At 58.0% G+C, this 15581-nt stretch overlaps 5 protein-coding genes across 5 annotated transcripts; 3 read left to right on the top strand and 2 right to left on the bottom strand.

The window, feature by feature from the left end:
* Positions 1–908: 908 nt before the first annotated feature.
* BJ171DRAFT_238817 (MCM2/3/5 family-domain-containing protein) lies at positions 909–5179 on the bottom strand. The gene is made up of 14 exons (XM_053106615.1): positions 5034–5179; positions 4740–4909; positions 4554–4639; positions 4298–4466; positions 3948–4167; positions 3529–3736; positions 3256–3390; positions 2976–3167; positions 2498–2859; positions 2072–2390; positions 1820–1945; positions 1489–1671; positions 1242–1397; positions 909–1141 (listed from the first exon to the last, which is right to left on the bottom strand). The coding sequence occupies exons 2-14, from the start codon at positions 4807–4809 to the stop codon at positions 1085–1087; spliced, it is 2283 nt and encodes a 760-aa protein (XP_052970441.1). The 5' UTR covers positions 4810–4909; positions 5034–5179; the 3' UTR covers positions 909–1084.
* A 593-nt stretch (positions 5180–5772) lies between these two features.
* Positions 5773–6789, top strand: BJ171DRAFT_491097 (uncharacterized protein). The gene is made up of 3 exons (XM_053109698.1): positions 5773–6033; positions 6253–6315; positions 6526–6789. Exons 1-3 carry the CDS (start codon positions 5968–5970, stop codon positions 6652–6654), a joined length of 258 nt encoding a protein of 85 aa, XP_052970440.1. The 5' UTR covers positions 5773–5967; the 3' UTR covers positions 6655–6789.
* Positions 6790–7090: 301 nt separating this feature from the next.
* BJ171DRAFT_491094 (uncharacterized protein) lies at positions 7091–9985 on the top strand. Its single transcript, XM_053109697.1, has 10 exons — positions 7091–7961; positions 8167–8219; positions 8330–8457; positions 8579–8771; positions 8871–8908; positions 9002–9042; positions 9140–9181; positions 9255–9292; positions 9515–9643; positions 9771–9985. The coding sequence occupies exons 1-10, from the start codon at positions 7544–7546 to the stop codon at positions 9864–9866; spliced, it is 1176 nt and encodes a 391-aa protein (XP_052970439.1). The 5' UTR covers positions 7091–7543; the 3' UTR covers positions 9867–9985.
* A 214-nt stretch (positions 9986–10199) lies between these two features.
* On the top strand, positions 10200–11249 carry BJ171DRAFT_578157 (uncharacterized protein; the record flags this gene model as incomplete). Its single annotated transcript, XM_053113862.1, has 2 exons — positions 10200–10380; positions 10531–11249. The coding sequence occupies 2 exons, from the start codon at positions 10200–10202 to the stop codon at positions 11247–11249; spliced, it is 900 nt and encodes a 299-aa protein (XP_052970438.1).
* A 565-nt stretch (positions 11250–11814) lies between these two features.
* Positions 11815–15199, bottom strand: BJ171DRAFT_578156 (uncharacterized protein; the record flags this gene model as incomplete). Its single annotated transcript, XM_053113861.1, has 5 exons — positions 11815–12240; positions 12511–12988; positions 13131–13251; positions 13442–14458; positions 14554–15199. The coding sequence occupies 5 exons, from the start codon at positions 15197–15199 to the stop codon at positions 11815–11817; spliced, it is 2688 nt and encodes an 895-aa protein (XP_052970437.1).
* Between the last annotated feature and the right edge of the window lie 382 nt (positions 15200–15581).

The raw sequence follows: 15581 nt of genomic DNA, 5'->3' as shown, positions 1-15581 counted from the left end.
CAACTGCGACGACGGTAGCGGTGAGCACACGCCAGACAGATAGTCGATGAAGCAGCTACCAGGGCTCTGACAGAAAGTCGTCCACAGAGCAGCACAGACGCAGTGCATCAACACCAACTCGGCTTACCCAGATCAGCAGCCATATGGCGAACGGCAGCAGGGCGAGGACGTCCAGACCAATGTCGGTCCAGTCGCGGAAGAGAGCGATGCCCATCGAGGCAGCACTGACAAGAGCCAGCACAACGAGTCCGGCATCGACGATCGTAGACCGCTGCCACTTCTTGAAGAGCTCGGCATTGTATGCGTCGATGCCCGTGAGGCCGTCGCTGGGATTGCTATCAGCCAGAAGCGGGCTGGTCTCTTCATCGGCGGCAGGTGTGTGTGCTGCAATTCGGTGCTTGAGCCTGGCGATGGCCCAAAGCAGACTTGCGACCGAGTAGCCCAGCACCCACGGCAGCAGGGCCACGACTTGGGTGTTTGATGATGACATTGCGCTGTCCAGGAGCAAGCGATCAATGCAAGCCTCTGGGCGACGGTGGCGTATTTGAAGCACGCCGCCGGGATGCTGAGCCCTGCGCTTCGGAACCCAGTCGTGTTCGATATGGAACACGGACGGCTGCGCATCGGTGGTCTGGCACAGCGAGTGGTGTAGCAAGTGGTGCAGCAAGTGGTGCAGGAAGTGGTGCAGTCGAGCAGTGCAGTCGAGGGAGGGGTGGGCAATTCAGACAATGAGGTTGGCCGCCTCCACCAACCGGGTGATTGGTCAAGGCCGAGCGAGCGAGCCTGCCTCGCATGATGGTTTCCCCCCTGATGACAGTGGAATTGCTCGAAATACCAAACAAACCTGCGCTTTCTGGGGCAGGATGCGCACCCCTTCCACGAGGCATCTCCAAAGGCACACGGTTTGGTCATGGTGAATGATGAATAGGTGTGTATTCAGGACCAGAGAAAAACGACAGCCCTGGCTCAAAACAGGGTGTCCCATTTCGTTTTGGATACGCTCTAGTTGAGCACCTTGACGATGCTACGGTCTCGCCTGGTAAAGTGCTGCTGGAACACGCGGCCGTTGAAAAAGTCGTCCAGACTATAGATACCAAGCGTAGCAGCCTGGGGCGATCGACAGGCAGCGAGGGAGCGACACAGAGAAGGATTCGAAATAGTGAGCTGACCGTTCGGAACAGCATTCCCTGCATATCCACCATACTGTTAAGCGTGCAGATCGGTGTTCGCCCACAACGTACCTTGGCTGCCAGCTCGTCCACACTGATCTCCACCGTGTCGGGCATGGCGGCAAACTTGACAAAGTTAAACTGCATACGCTCGTGGACCAGGTCGCCGAGAACGTGCAGGAGCAGCTCGTCGTTGTCCCTGTCGCGGGAAATGTATCCGCTGAAAGCCTGCGAACAAAAGCCACATTGGCGCGATTGCATCAGGATATCGGCTTCGGGTCACTCTCGGATAGCGATATTGCTCAGGACGCATCCTCACCCGCTCGAGCGACTTGCGCACGGACTGCTTCTGCGCCGTGACGAAACTTTTGATCATGACAGCAATGGCGCGATCGATATCGTCCTGTCGGACAATGTCTCGCAGATGCATGCGCGCAAAGGCCTCGGCCATGCGAACGATCGATTCCAGGTAGCGAACGGTGATGGGGATACCGCCACTGATCTGTGTGTATCGATGCAGTCACAGTTGGTTAGCGTTCGTGCTGGCCAGGCTGCAGAGGCAAGCTCGTACTGTTGCATGACTAAGGGCTGGTCCGTGATGCAGACTGACGAATCGAGTACGGCGAGACACGCGGGTACCGCAGACTGACCATAGACTGTTGACGCAGTGACGAATAAAGGCGGGCGATCTTGTCCTGATCAATGTCGGCGATTTTGGGATGCACCTTCTCGCGCGAGTACATGATATACTTTTTCAGCAGCTCTTGGGGAATGATCTAACGGCCAAAGGAGGATGTCCGGTCCGCAGCGACGGAGAATTGGTTCGCGATGGGGAAACATCAGTCAGCACGCATCCCGGGCCGACCTTGATGCAATGCGATCGCCAGACAGCCAAAACTTACTTCAGGATCGTGCATCGTAGCCGTCTCGATCTGGCCGCTGAACGACGGATGGCTGCGGATGTGGCTGTTGACCACAAAGCGGGCCAGAGACTCGTCCAGGATAGGGTCCGGGGTATCTTTCACCACGCACAGAATATCAAAACGCGACAGAATCGGCTCCGTCAGCTCGACGTTCTGAGAGAATGGGATCTGCGGGTTGTAGCGGCCCCGAATCGGGTTGGCGGCTGCGATGACGGCGCAGCGGGCCTGGAGGGTTGTAACAATGCCGGCCTTGGAGATTGAAATGGACTGCTGCTCCATGGCTTCGTGGATACTCGTTCTAGAGTATGCAGATAATGGCGCATCCCACCCATCCGAGTTAGCGGGAGCTCGCGGGACACTTCTGATGCATGGAGATGACTGCATCGCCACATTCTCGGGGCTCACCTGTCCTGATCGTTCATCTTGTCAAACTCGTCGATCAGACACACGCCTTTGTCGGCCATGACGAGTGCCCCGCCTTCCAGAGTCCACTCGCGCGTGATTGGATCCTTGTGGACAGAGGCCGTCAGACCGACGGCAGAGGCACCCTGGCCCGTTGTGTAGACAGCCCGATGCGAGGTCTTCTCGACGTATTTGAGGAACTGCGACTTTGCTGTTCCTGGATCGCCCAACAGAAGGACATTGATATCGCCTCTGAGGCGATGCTTGCCCTGGGGATTCTTTGCGACGCCACCAAACATGGCCAAGGCAATGGCAGTTTTGAGATCTTCGTGACCAAAGATGGACGGTGCGATGCTTTTGATGATCTGGATACGACACCGTTATCGGATTAGACTTGTCTTAATCCCACACCCAATGAACCACGTCGAAATGGGCTGAGGCGGCAGGCAAGGAAAAACAAAGCAGCGTCGCAAGGGCTTACTCGTTGCCGGATTCGCGGGTCAGAGGCAAGAACCCGGATACTCCGTTCGTCCTCCTCCGTGAGCTTGTATGAGGCAAACTGATCCTCCTTCTTGTTGATATAGTTTGCCTCAATGACGGTCGAGAAGACGGGGAAGCCGTTCTTGTTGTTCAGTGAAACGTCGTAGTTGTTGCGATAGATGCCAATGACCTCCTGTGGAGCGTGGGCAGGAGATTTTGTCAGAACAGGCGATGCGACAGCCATACAGATGCGGCCGCGTGCGGTTGGGGCGATACGGTACAATTTCTTCTCCGGGCCGGGCAGAGTCAACGAGGTCCCACAACAGAACGACTTCTTTGTGTCGGGGAAGACGGCCGGCCGGCACCGTTCCAGGGGACTCCTGGAGGGTGAGGCGCTGGTAGTTCCGGTAGATAGTCTGCAGGCAAAAGAAACGCAGTCAGCCAGAGCAACAGGAGCTCCAAAGCAACACCGACACAGAGGCCGGACGAAAGCGCCGTGGCCGCTCAATCGCGTGGATTGTTGCAGGGCACAAAACAAATGAGCGGAATCATACCTCCTCGCTGTTGATGAGGAAAGGGCCCTTGGACTGGCAGTTCGAGCACTTGTTGATCTTGATTTCGCCATGCACATCCTGGTAAAACGGACCAAGGACAACACCACACGCTTTGCAGTCAAACTTGACGTATTTGAGCTGAGGAAAGACAGTGCTTCTGCGAGTGACGACGCCACTGACGCGGATCAATGTGTTGAGGTGGGATTGTCTGCAGCACGGGCGGGAGTCGGTGAGTCGGTGAGGAGGGCAAGTGGCTTGTCCTGGACGGAAATCAGGGTGGATCCAGTGGCAGACGCAGCACAAGACACCGGATATCTGACCAATCGGTACAAATGCCAATCGAGGCACTCGCCCGGAGCAAGCTCACAGGACCCGTGCCGTCGTATGACTGCTTAATCACAGGGCTGGTAATACTCTACCTGAGCAGACGAAGGCTGTCCGAAATCGGCAAGTCGGTGATTCGGACGTGGATCTCGGCCTTGATGTTTTCGTACTCCTCAAAGGCCGAGAGCACACACTCAAAGGCCACCGAGTCGAAAATCTTCAGCACCTCCGTGGGAGAGTTGACGACACAATAGGCCAGGTAGGCGTTTTTCTTTTCGAGATGGAGGTAGCTGACCTCGAGACTCTCTCCGTTTGCTAGAAACCGCACAAACCGTGGAGCTGAGTCAGGGCGCCGACGGCAGAAAAAAGCAATGCCGATAAAGCCAACCTGGCTCTTTGAGCCCAATCGCTGAGACTCCACCGAGACTCCACCGAGACCACATACCTTCGCACATAGCCTTGATTCGTTCGCCGTAGATGCAGACGCCGCCCTCGACATAGGACGAAAGGAATTGATGGAAGTGACGCCGAATCGACTGCCGGGTACCGTCCATGGACACCCACTCGGCAAGCGGGCCCTTGATTTCATCGATCGACTCGATTGGAACCTCAATCTGGATATTGGCAGCGCATGATGACAGTCAGTATCCGCTACCATCGCTATGCTTACTCGCACCACGGCCGCCAAGAGATCAACTTACTGGGACTCCATCCTGTATCAGGGCATCATCCATATCGGTGATGCGGCGGCGACGGGTGACTTCCGGACGCAAGTCGTCCTCGTCATCTGAGCGATTGGGCAATCGAGACATCAGCATCGCCTGCGTCAGACTTCCAAGGGATGTCAAATGCACCACAATGCAGCAAAGGGGGCCGTCACTCTATACCGTCATCCAAAAAGGCTGCCGGGCGACCGCTTCGCAGTGCCTCGGCACGATCGCGTCTTCGCATCTTCATTTCGGCCAGGCGTCGCTGATCGATTGTCAGCTCCTCGACTTCGTCTTCGTCGAGACCCTCGGCTTCGTAAAAGTCCTTTTCAGGGTTCTCGCGATAGTCTCTGTTTTTCGGAAGAACAGAGGCCCGGTGAGTACGCTTGAAGGTATTGAGCAAGCAGCGCCGAGAGTGTCGGTCAGAGGCTGTCCGAGCACCACTCTCAAGGCTGGGCCGGTTGCGTGGAGTACCTGGCAAGATCGGGGCCAAACAGATCCTCGCCGTCACCTTCATCCTCATCGGCATCCGCCAACGGGTCGTCGGCGTTGTCGTCTTCAAAATCCTCGGGCTCAACTGCCTCCGAGAAGGGCGGTAGGTCATCGATATCATCGAGCAGCTCCTGCGACGGAGGAAGCTGGTCGTCGTCATCTGGCCGATCGCGGGAAGTACGGGAGCGTTTTCGATCCTGGAGAAGGGGAAAATGGCGTCAGTAGATACCAGAGCGACCAGCGATCGCCCAACGGGTCGGCAAGATTAAGCAGAACGGATGGCTTTCAGGTCGGCCATGCTGTGCACACGATCCAAAGGCGGGCGGGATACACTTCGAGAGGTATTACCATCGTTTGGTGTGTCTGGGTGACTGGTTATGGGTCGGGTGGGCTGGATCCTCGGGTCGGGCAGACTCTGCGCTGGATTGCTTCTTGCTCGAGAGCAGAGATCCGGGTCAGGCTGGGCTGGGCTGAAAGTGGGAGCGACGGAGAGACGGCGAAACGGTGGTCGCTGCCGACATGTTTCCTTTTTTGGCAGAATGAGCTGCTGGCTGGACACACTCGATCCGGCTGGACACACTCGATCCGGCTGGACACACTCGATCCGGCTGGACACACTCGATCCGGCTGGACACACTCGATCCGGCTTGGTGCACTCGAGCCGCCTGGCCGCTGTTGGGGATCTCGAGCAGCAGGATTTCAACTCGCTTGCTCCTGGAGACGCACGCAAGGCTCCCCTCCATCGGCACCCGACATCGACCCGCCAGCCTGCTCGAGAGCTGTCTTGGAGCCCACAGAACCAACACCGTCCGTTCAGCACCAAGCCGACACCAAAAGCCACGACACCCAGCCACAGGCGTCCACTGTTCCGCTCGATACCACCTGATCCCATCCAGCATCGTCAGTATCCGAAACAATGTCGTCCAAGGTCCAGAAGATTATGGTCCAGCCGATCAACCTGATCTTTCGGTTTTTGCAGCAAGTAAGCGCCGCGCCAATCCATCCAAATTTGCGGTGCTGTTCTATCTCTATCGCGACGGCCACTGCTGGTTGCCAATGAGGGCGTGCTCCCAATGACCGATGCTTGGTGGACCGATGCAGATTCGCTGGTTAGACTCACAGATCGAGCTGCCGGATCTTTTCTTTGTGAGACCCAATGCCTGATATAACCGATCCATGCATCACCCTACTTCTTCACCAGAAATCAAAGGTCCAGATCTGGCTCTACGAACAAACCAACACCCGTATCGAAGGACGAATCATTGTCAGTATTCGTCGAGGAGCGGGCCATGCCGCCTGGCTAGCGACCGCTGGGTGAAGCTGGCGCCGTGAGGGGCGGGACTGATGCAAATGTCAGCACGGGCACACCGGCGCATTGTGTGTGAGAGGAGAGAATGGCATGATCAAGACTGAGTCGGCACTCATGATGCTGTTCACGATTCCGGCTGACCGTATTCGGGGCTGAATGCTGCAGGGCTTTGACGAATTCATGAACCTTGTCCTCGAGGAAGCTGAGGAAGTCTCTGTCAAGAACAGCACCCGGACACCCATCGGCCGAATCCTCCTAAAGGGCGACAACATCACCCTTCTGTGCAGCGCCTAGCATGGCGAATAAAAGCCTGACCATCGATCGCGGCGACACATGCACGGACAGCATCAGTATCGACGGCGCTTCGGCAAGCCGTAGCAGTCACTGTAATCTGGTTGTAGCCGTCCCTGTCGACGGTCTTGGAGTAGCGAACAGTGGAGCCGTGGAACAGCAGAGCAATGATCTGCCCATAGATCCCAGATCCCAGATCCCAGACACATGATGTCCAAACGGCCGACGTGGTCTTGCTAGCCAAGTGCCTTCGCAAGAGTGCTTCTTGGATAGTATGAGATCGATCTGGCGGGCGATTGCCTCGGTCCGGTGGCCGCCGACCAACCCTGGTGCGAATCGATGCCGGTGGTGCAGTTTGCGATGCAGGTCCTGGCGAATGCCCCGAGCATACTCTGCGCCGAGTGTCTCTGTTCCATTCTCAAGTGTGCACGTATGTGTCGGGCGGTGATCCGGGCTGCCGTCGGCATGCTGACCGCTGGTTTTGCTCTTCCCGGTCCGCTCTTTTCCCGGTCTGAACCTCACCCGCAGCCCCTCTTTGCCCTGGCCCTGGCGGCGCGGCCTGGTGGGTCGGGGGAGGAGCAACCCAGTCGGACAGGGTCATGTTCGCCGAGGACTCGCTCGCATCCCGCCTCGCCGTCCATCCGTTCCGCCATATCCCGATATCGAAGCACTTGCCCGCAAACGAACGCAGAAGAGCGACCCGCCTTGCTTGCTCTTGCTTGCTCTTGCGACGCCGCTTTCTCGCCGAGACTTCCGCTGCCGTCGTCTCGACCCTGGCGGCCACCCCGAGCACCACCGACGCATTTGCCGCTCCCTTCCTTCCTTTCGTCCTCAACTTTCCTCGCCCCGTCCCTCCGCCTCTTCTCGCCTTGCTGCTGCTGCCGAGACACAAATGTCATCGATTCAGAAAGTCTCTGCCGAAGACATTCCTTCCGGCTCTGCAAACGGCCCCGACAACCAACAGCCGCTGGATGAGCTCTGGCAAAAGGTCTCCGCCAACATCCACAACGCTGTCCACCAGGCGGTCGAGTCGATAAGATCCGTCTCGTTCTATCCCAACCGGTCCGACTCCGACACCGAGTCTTCGGGCTCCCCCGACAGTTTTGTTCATTTTTTGGGCATCCTCTATCCATCGCTGGAGGACCCGGCGTTTCTGGACGACTTTCGCTCGCGTCTGTGGATCACCTACCGCTACTCGTTTCCTCCCATCAAGCCCAGCACCTACACTTCGGATGTCGGGTGGGGTTGCATGCTGCGCTCGGGCCAGATGCTCCTCGCCAGTGCATTCGTTTTGCACTATCTTGGAAGAGGTGAGTTTCCCCAGGCGACGTATACGGCCATTAGCAGCCAATGGTGCTGCGAGGGATCGGCAAAGCAGTCTCCACACCGAATGCCTGCATCCCCATCCACTTGGGCATAATCCCGGCTGGGACAAGCAATCTGGTTCGCACGGGCTGAATTCGGATCATCCACTCGCTGCCGCTCGCCGACCAAAATGTCGCTTTGCTGATCAAGACTGGAGACTGGTCAATAACTCGGACAAACCGACCATGACGCTCTACTCCAAGGCAGGTGCCTTTGCAGTGCCTGTTTGGACGCTGGTGGCTCTCGTCCCGATTATGGCCCCCTTCTCGATCATGGCTGGCTCACGATGTGATTGTCCTCGCCAACTACCCAGATCGTCAGCTGGTTCCTTGATTCCAACTCGAGCCCATACTCCATTCACCGGGTGGCGCTGCTGGGCCAGCAGTATGATAAGGAAATCGGGGCATGGTTTGGCCCAGGCACGATCTCCCAAGTTCTCAGGTGATGCGCTGCGGTGTCTTGCTGATCACATTGGATCGGTGCTCCAGGCGTGCATGAGCCCATCTTTCCCAGGCTTCTGAAGGAATCGACATGCTCACAGTACTCTCTCTGATTCCCACAGAACCCTGCTCCATACCCACAGAGACAGCAGGCTCGAAATCCACTACTGCCTCGACGGCGCAGTCTACAAGAGCGACGTTCAGGCCACAGCCAAGTCGGAGGACGACGATCCGGAGTGGAAACCACTTCTGCTTCTGATTCCCCTGCGACTCGGCGTCGAGAATCTCAACCCGGTGTACCACAACGCCCTCAGGGTAGGCGGTCTGGTTCGCCCGGTGGCTGCGTTTGCAGAGGGTATCAATGGGATACAATCGATTGGTTGCGTCTCTGACTAACAGCAATCCCATCCGCAGAACTGCTTCGATATCCCCCATTGCGTTGGGATTGCCGGGTTTGTGTGCCAGAGCCATGACAGTCCCGGGGACGCATCACAATCGCTTCAGCGCTGCCGGAATCACTAATCGAAGCCTTTGGATGACATCAGCGGCCGCCCAAACTCCTCGGTGTTCTTCATCGGATACCAGGGTACGGATTATCGACCCGCGTAGACTTTCGATAGCTTTTGAACTGCGGCGCGGCCGGCGACGAGCAACTGATCTCCTGTTCTCAATTGAATCGCTAGGAAGCAAGTTTATATACTTGGATCCGCACTATTCGCGAGCAGGTATGGCCAGCTGTAATGCACATGAATACTTTGGCCAGCCGGGTCCTCTAACCGCGGTCGCCTCCTACTCAAGCTGTGTCGATGAAGGACTACAACTCGTATACGGTGGAGGTGAGCTGCATTCGAAATAGGTCGCTCGGCTGCTTGTATCGAGGCATTCCCCCCCCCCGAGAAAACTGCGTACTGCTGTGCTATAGTGCTGGAGCCTGGGAAGGGCCTATGAAGATCTTGCAGACGACAATGGTTGACGAACGACTTGCCGTGCCTGGTCAAAAGAGTCGTCCAGCACCTACTAAAGCATATTATGTGTGAAACTGATGATAACGCCTGCAGGATTTGTCAAGCTACCACTGTCCCACGGTCCGAATAATGCATATCAGCAACCTAGATCCGTCGCTTGTCATTGGATTTTACTGTCGAAACTCACTCGATTTTGATGAATTCTGCAAACATGCGAAGAAGGTGAGGGCCCGCGCAGCCGGCGACCACTCACTCACTCACTCACTCACTCACTCACTCACTCACTCACTCACTCACTCACTCACTCACTCACTCACTCACTCACTCACTGGTTCTTGTTCGTGGATAGCTGACCAGGGGCAAGACTCCGCTCTTTACCATTGCTGAGAACCGCCCCGAGTATCCTGATGAGGTGGAAATTGTGTCGGACCCTGATGATATGTAATCCGTCCTGCGCTGGCTTGTCCCCATGCCGTCCGCCATTCAGATAGCTCAGTGCATCGGTGGAACGGCAGCGCACCAGCGGCGATATATGGTTCAATTGTACTTTATCGTTGAGCAACACACCAGTGTCCGTGGCAGAGTTGATGCGCAAGGCCAGGTGGCTGAGAGCCTCTGGGAATGCGGGAGTACTGATGACGGGGACAGCGCTACGATGCCCCGATCCGCAAGGGCGGCTTCCTCGAGCTGCCGACCCGCCGCTGCCCTTTCTGCCACAATACCCTCATCCATCCTGCATCCAAAACGACTTGCACCGCTTTCGACGCTCCTGACGAGGATGTCGGCCGGCGTCCCTGTGATCGATGTCCACTCGCACATCAACGAGACCCCCGAGACCCTCGGGCTCCTGCCTCACATGCGAACGCAAGAGACCTGGGTGATGGGTACCCACCTCAAAGACTGGAGCCAGATCGACGAGATGGCGAGGCAGTATCCGTCCAAGGTCATCCCTGGCTTCGGTAAGCCGGCACCAGCCTTGGCCCATCTCAATGTTGTGCAATCCTCGCCCGCATGAGGCCACTCGGCGAGTCTGGAGATGAGGAAATAGGCAACAACGATCGAAAAACATGGCCTCGAGGGCTCAGCATCGTCCTGCTCCATACCCGTAGGCGTCCACCCCTGGTTCGCCCACACCGTCACGGCCGAATCGCTCGGCGACGACGCCGGCTGCACCCGCCAGCTGCTCGAGGACTATCTGCGGCGGCATCCAAAGTGCCTCCTGGGCGAGATCGGTCTCGACAAGATCGCAACCCACCCCGGCACCCGCGAGCGCTACGACTACAAGCATCAAATGAGGGTCTTTGAGGCCCAGTTCGAGATGGCCTCACAACTCGGCCTGCCGGTCTCGGTGCATGCCGTCCGGTGTCACGGCGAGCTGCTACAATATCTCCAGGCTCGGGCCAAGGCCAAGCGACCGGCGAGGTCGTCCGATCGCTCTGTCCTCGACCCAGGCGCATTGGACCAACACCAACACCAGCAACAGCAACAGCAACAGCAGCCGCTGCTTTGGCCACCAGCTATCATGCTGCATTCTTGGTCTGGCTCACACGAGATCACCCGGGCGATCCTGAAGCTGCCGCCACGGATCAGCCGGCTGTTTTACTTCAGCTTTTCGCACATCGTCAACTCCAGGTCGCCCAAGTGGCGGGAGCAGATCGCTGAGATCCCCGAGGACCGCATCCTGGCCGAGTCGGATCTCGGCAGCACCGAGCTCGTGGACGAGGCCCTGGACCGGGTCTGCGCCATGATTGCCGAGGCTCGTGGGTGGTCGCCAGAGGAGACGCTGCAGCGACTGCATCGCAACTCGAGCGCTTTCTGGGAGCGATGAGGCAGGGTCGATGGGTCGAAAGATGGCTCTGGGCCGGCTGCCGTTGTCTCGTCGCTTCATCCCAGACGGGTTTCGAATGGCAGTGTACATTGATTGACATGTATATCGGTTGCTTTACGATTGAAGTATATACTGTAGTAAGGAGAGTAGAGGATAGAACGGAAAAAGAAAAAAAGAAAGAAACGGACCAAAGACAACGCAAAACGAGGGCACAAAAGACATCACAGACGACGGGGGGCGGGGACATGTCAGGCATCAAAACATTTGGAATTACGATCGAGGCGGGGACGGGGCAAAGGGGCGGGGAGGTGGCAAGCAAAAAAATAAAAAAGCAAAGCCAAAGACCAAGCAGCAAACCAGAACAGGGACAAAGAGATGTAACTGACATAGGCGAGATGGGGAGGGAAAGACGAACACAAGCGACACTGAGGCGAGCACCGCACTGGAAGGCGGCGCCGGGAAGCTTGCCGTGCTCATCCACCGGGGTAAACGATTGCATAGTACGGGGGAGGGAAAGGCACCTCGGAGGAGGTGGCAGGAGACCATAGAAAAGGCTCCGTTCGTTCTAAGCCTCGAGCTTCTCGAGTGGAGGGCTGTTGCTCAAGGGAGAGTGGCTGAGAGTCTCACCGTACGGCTTGATGGAGCCCGAGAGCACAGCCTGGGCCTTGCCACGCATATCCGTGATGGACGGCGCACGGCCCTCCTTGATCTTGAGGTCATGCAGCGACGACCGCCGGATGCCTGGGAAGGTCGAGCCGGGACTGAAGGGATCCGGCAGGATGGGTACGTCCTTGTTGATCTGGGGCATCGCGGCACGGGCAGCAGTGGAAATGCTGGTATCGTTGATGGGCGAGCCAGAGAGCGGGCTCGAGCCAGGCAGCTGGCTGAAGAGCGCCGTGGTGGCCGCAAACGCCATGTCGGCAATGGAGTTGCGCTTGCGATGCGCGGGGCGCAAAAGTGGAATGCGGGGGTTGAGAGCGAGGTCGTCGTCCTGGATCGAAGCGAGCGAAGGGGAGGAGGGAGCAAGGGAGCAGTGAGCATATCAACGGGTTTCACGTTGGAGGGGCGGGGATGCCCGGATGGTGCTTTCTCCATGCCGAGGCAAACAGCTGTGTGTTCTCCACAGAGTTCGGCATCGGCTGAACCGACCGTGACCGGTCGCTCGATGGCAAGACGTATATCACGGCCGTCTGACCTTGCCGTGGAGAAGCAAAAGCTTGTTGTTCACACGGTGATGATGCCTTTTCGGCTCAGGACTTACACGGCCAGCGAGTCCTTGCTTTTCCCACGAGTCGGGCTCGTTTGCTTGGGAGGAGTTCCAGTTGAACCACGAGTTGGAACTGGTCAGGACAGGCGAGGAGGTTGCCGACCGGTCGTTCAACCACCCATCGGTCATGGAGCCAGCCGTTCGGGGCAGCGAGCCGGCAGAGGACATGCCGTCGGCGGTGCTTCCGTTGTACTGGTACTCGGACGAGTCGAGAATGTCAAAGTTGTCGTCCAGCTCCTCGTCCTCGTCGTCCTCGCTGTATACGACCTGGTCCTGCTCGAGGAGACTCGACAGATTAATCTCGGGGTCGAAGATGGCGGGGCAGTTGCGAATCAGGTCATTAACGAGCTTCCAGGCGTAGGGGTCGTTGGCATTCTCGGTCGTGGTGTGCTCGGGCCGGAGGAAGCAGTAGGCCAGAGTGCGGGAGAGGGCAACAAAGCGCTGGTCGTTGGAGGGGAGGCCTCGGGTGATGCTGGTGAGTCGTTCGAGGCACGTGGAGAGAGTGAGCAGGAGAAGATTCGGCCGATGCCCGGGCGAACGGTGTGCGCCACCGGCAAAACCCCATGAAAGTACACGGCGCCGAGGCTGCAGGCGGCTGGAGCGGGGTGGCTTACCAGTGCAAGTACGCGCTCAGGAGGCGGACAGTGTCGTGGATGGGCGCCGAAACACTGTTGAAGATGGCCTTGAGCCTCTCGATGCGGCCGTTTTCATCGGCGAGCTCGGTGAGGTTGAAGTCTGCGTTGATATCAGCCACAGGAGATCGCATTGCGATACAGTCGCGTAAGCATCGGGTTGGATAGAATCGCTTCGCTCCAGAGTAACAGCAGCCGCCTGGGTTCGTTCGCGCCGCCGATGGCCACTCTCGCAGCAGCTCAGTGCACCTCCCCAAGCACCAAAGAATCCAGCTGCGTTATCAGCTACTCACCATCCTTGGCGCGGTACAGGTCCGCCACTTCCTCGTAGTAGGTAGGGGAGATGATACCGGAGGTCGACTCGGTCAGGAACATTTTGAGCAAACATGCGACGACGGCGGGAGATTGGCGCCGCATCTTGTCCAGAGTGATCTTCTTGCCACGGATGCCGCGGCCAAACTCGATCCGGAGGAGTTGGACCGAGGGCATCTCGGGGTTCGGCGTCAACCAGATGTCAACAGAGCCCCGGGCAGCCTGGAAGGCCTCATGCAGGACCTGGACTGACTGGCGAATCAGCACAGGAACGTTTCGGTTGGTGAATTGGGCCAGCCGGTCGATGGTGGCGGCAAACATGCTGATCGGCTCGCGGTTCTCGTCGTAGTGATCAAAGACAAAGGGTGGCTGGCGGACAGGCCCCGTGGACCACTTCTCGCAGATGGCGACGATGCCTTCGTCGGGCTGAGGGAGAGGCAGGACCCACTGTAGCGGCTCTGGGTTCCAGAGACGCGAGAGTTCCTCGAGGGCAGTGCGCTGGGCGGTCTCGAGGGCCTTGTAGCTGTCGCTCATGATCGAGATACGCACAGACTCGGCTTGCTGGATGAAGATCAAAAAGTCCTCGATGTGGAAGTTGAGGGCGGAGCGGCTGTGCTCGGCATTGAGGACCGAACGGAGGTAGTCCTGGCGAGCATACTCGGCGTCCTTTCTGGCTTTGACGTAGGGGCTGTCGCCGTTCTTGAGAAGAGGACGGCCAAAAACGTAGAGGGTCTCGGGGTTGAAGGCTCCGTCGTAGCCGCCGACAACGGCCGTGATGAGGCGGCGATTGACGTACGCCTGGGCCATCGCCACCAGCAACGGGGACGTGACGCTAGGGTATCTTCCGCGGAGGAAGGCCACGACGTCTTCGCCAACAAAGCCGTTTTCGAAGATACCAAAGGGAGTCGAGATGGCTCTGGTTTTGACTTCTTTCTTCATAAGGTTGAACATGTCCATCAGCTCGGAGTACGGGACGCCGCGATGGCCAAAGGTTACGCCTGGACAAGAGTAGGACGGACAGAATCGCGAGTCATGGAGATGAGTCGACGCACTGACGAACAGACCATGCATGATGATGGTGGGCGATGGCTACCTGTGTCGGTGGACTGCGGGGCGTCTCTGATCTCGGCATCCTGGCGCGAGCGAGTCTCCTCGTCCTCGGCCAACTTCATCTTCTCGAAAAAGGCAGCCTTTTTCTTCTCGACTTCGCGAACGAGCTTGGGAAAGCCCTTGTAAGCCTGGTCAACCTCGCTCTTCTTCATGTTGATGAGCTTGCGATAGCGGACGATGAACTCGGAGAGCGGGGTGATGACGCCATGGGCAATGGACTGGCAGTGCGTGGCGTGAATGGCAGCCTGGCGACTCATCTGGTCCTTGTACTGAGCAATGGTGTTTCCAAAGGCCGAGCCGTCGCCCGAGAGCGAGACTTTTTGGTTGGGAGACCTGCGCTCATCCGACCAGAAGGTGGAGGCAAGGCCGGCGCCGGCAAGGGCGATGCTCGAGGACAGGGACGAGGCAGCTGAGTCGTCCGAGGGGACCGAGATCTTGCCGAGGGACAGTTCGGAGAATCGCAGGGCGGTTTGGTCTTCGACAAAGGCCCGCTGCTTGAAGGAGAGCAGTGCGAGCTCGCATTCGGACAGATGGGCGGTGAAGATGTGGAAGAGCTGGTCGACGCCGCTGGTGGGGGGAGTGTCGTCGAGGCCCCAGAAGTGATCATGGAAGCTGAGAAGCGGACGCATGTTTGGCAGTCGGGTGGCGGGTAGACGGGGAGGATGCCCAGAGACTGGGATGGTGGTATCCAGGTGGCAGATGCGAGGCCCAGACGGCGGTGGCTTGGAGTTCGGCCTTGGCTTGACCCGGAGCAGGTATTGGGAGGGTGGGAACGGGGCGGAGGTGGTCGGGGAAGCTGATATGGGCCAGACCAGATGGGGAGAGAGGGAGACGAGAGGAAAGGGGAGGTGATGGGGGGGGGAGCGAAGGGAGTGGAGGGAAAGGGAGCAGGGAAGAGGAAGGGAAGGGCCAAGGATCGAGGACGACAGGGACGATGGAGGGAAGGAAGGAAGGGCAGGCCGATGACCAGAATGGGTCGCAAAGCCGACCAAAGGACGCAAGGCAAAGACG

Source organism: Polychytrium aggregatum (assembly GCF_025602895.1).
Source record: "Polychytrium aggregatum strain JEL109 chromosome Unknown BJ171scaffold_5, whole genome shotgun sequence".
Classification (NCBI taxonomy): domain Eukaryota; kingdom Fungi; phylum Chytridiomycota; class Chytridiomycetes; order Polychytriales; genus Polychytrium; species Polychytrium aggregatum.
The sequence above is the reverse complement of the archived record's forward strand: the minus strand, read 5'-3'. Positions and strand labels throughout refer to the sequence as shown.

Coding starts and splice junctions, on each gene's coding strand:
- BJ171DRAFT_238817 (XM_053106615.1), bottom strand. CDS start 4,809: ATGAAGATGCGAAGACGCGATCGTGCCGAGGCACTGCGAAGCGGTCGC. Junction 2,391..2,497: donor AAGATGAACGATCAGGACAG/GTGAGCCCCGAG, acceptor TGCATACTCTAG/AACGAGTATCCACGAAGCCA. Junction 1,672..1,819: donor CACTGCGTCAACAGTCTATG/GTCAGTCTGCGG, acceptor CGATACACACAG/ATCAGTGGCGGTATCCCCAT.
- BJ171DRAFT_491097 (XM_053109698.1), top strand. CDS start 5,968: ATGTCGTCCAAGGTCCAGAAGATTATGGTCCAGCCGATCAACCTGATC. Junction 6,034..6,252: donor TCTTTCGGTTTTTGCAGCAA/GTAAGCGCCGCG, acceptor CTTCTTCACCAG/AAATCAAAGGTCCAGATCTG. Junction 6,316..6,525: donor GTATCGAAGGACGAATCATT/GTCAGTATTCGT, acceptor TGAATGCTGCAG/GGCTTTGACGAATTCATGAA.
- BJ171DRAFT_491094 (XM_053109697.1), top strand. CDS start 7,544: ATGTCATCGATTCAGAAAGTCTCTGCCGAAGACATTCCTTCCGGCTCT. Junction 7,962..8,166: donor TTTGCACTATCTTGGAAGAG/GTGAGTTTCCCC, acceptor TTGCTGATCAAG/ACTGGAGACTGGTCAATAAC. Junction 9,644..9,770: donor TCTGCAAACATGCGAAGAAG/GTGAGGGCCCGC, acceptor GTTCGTGGATAG/CTGACCAGGGGCAAGACTCC.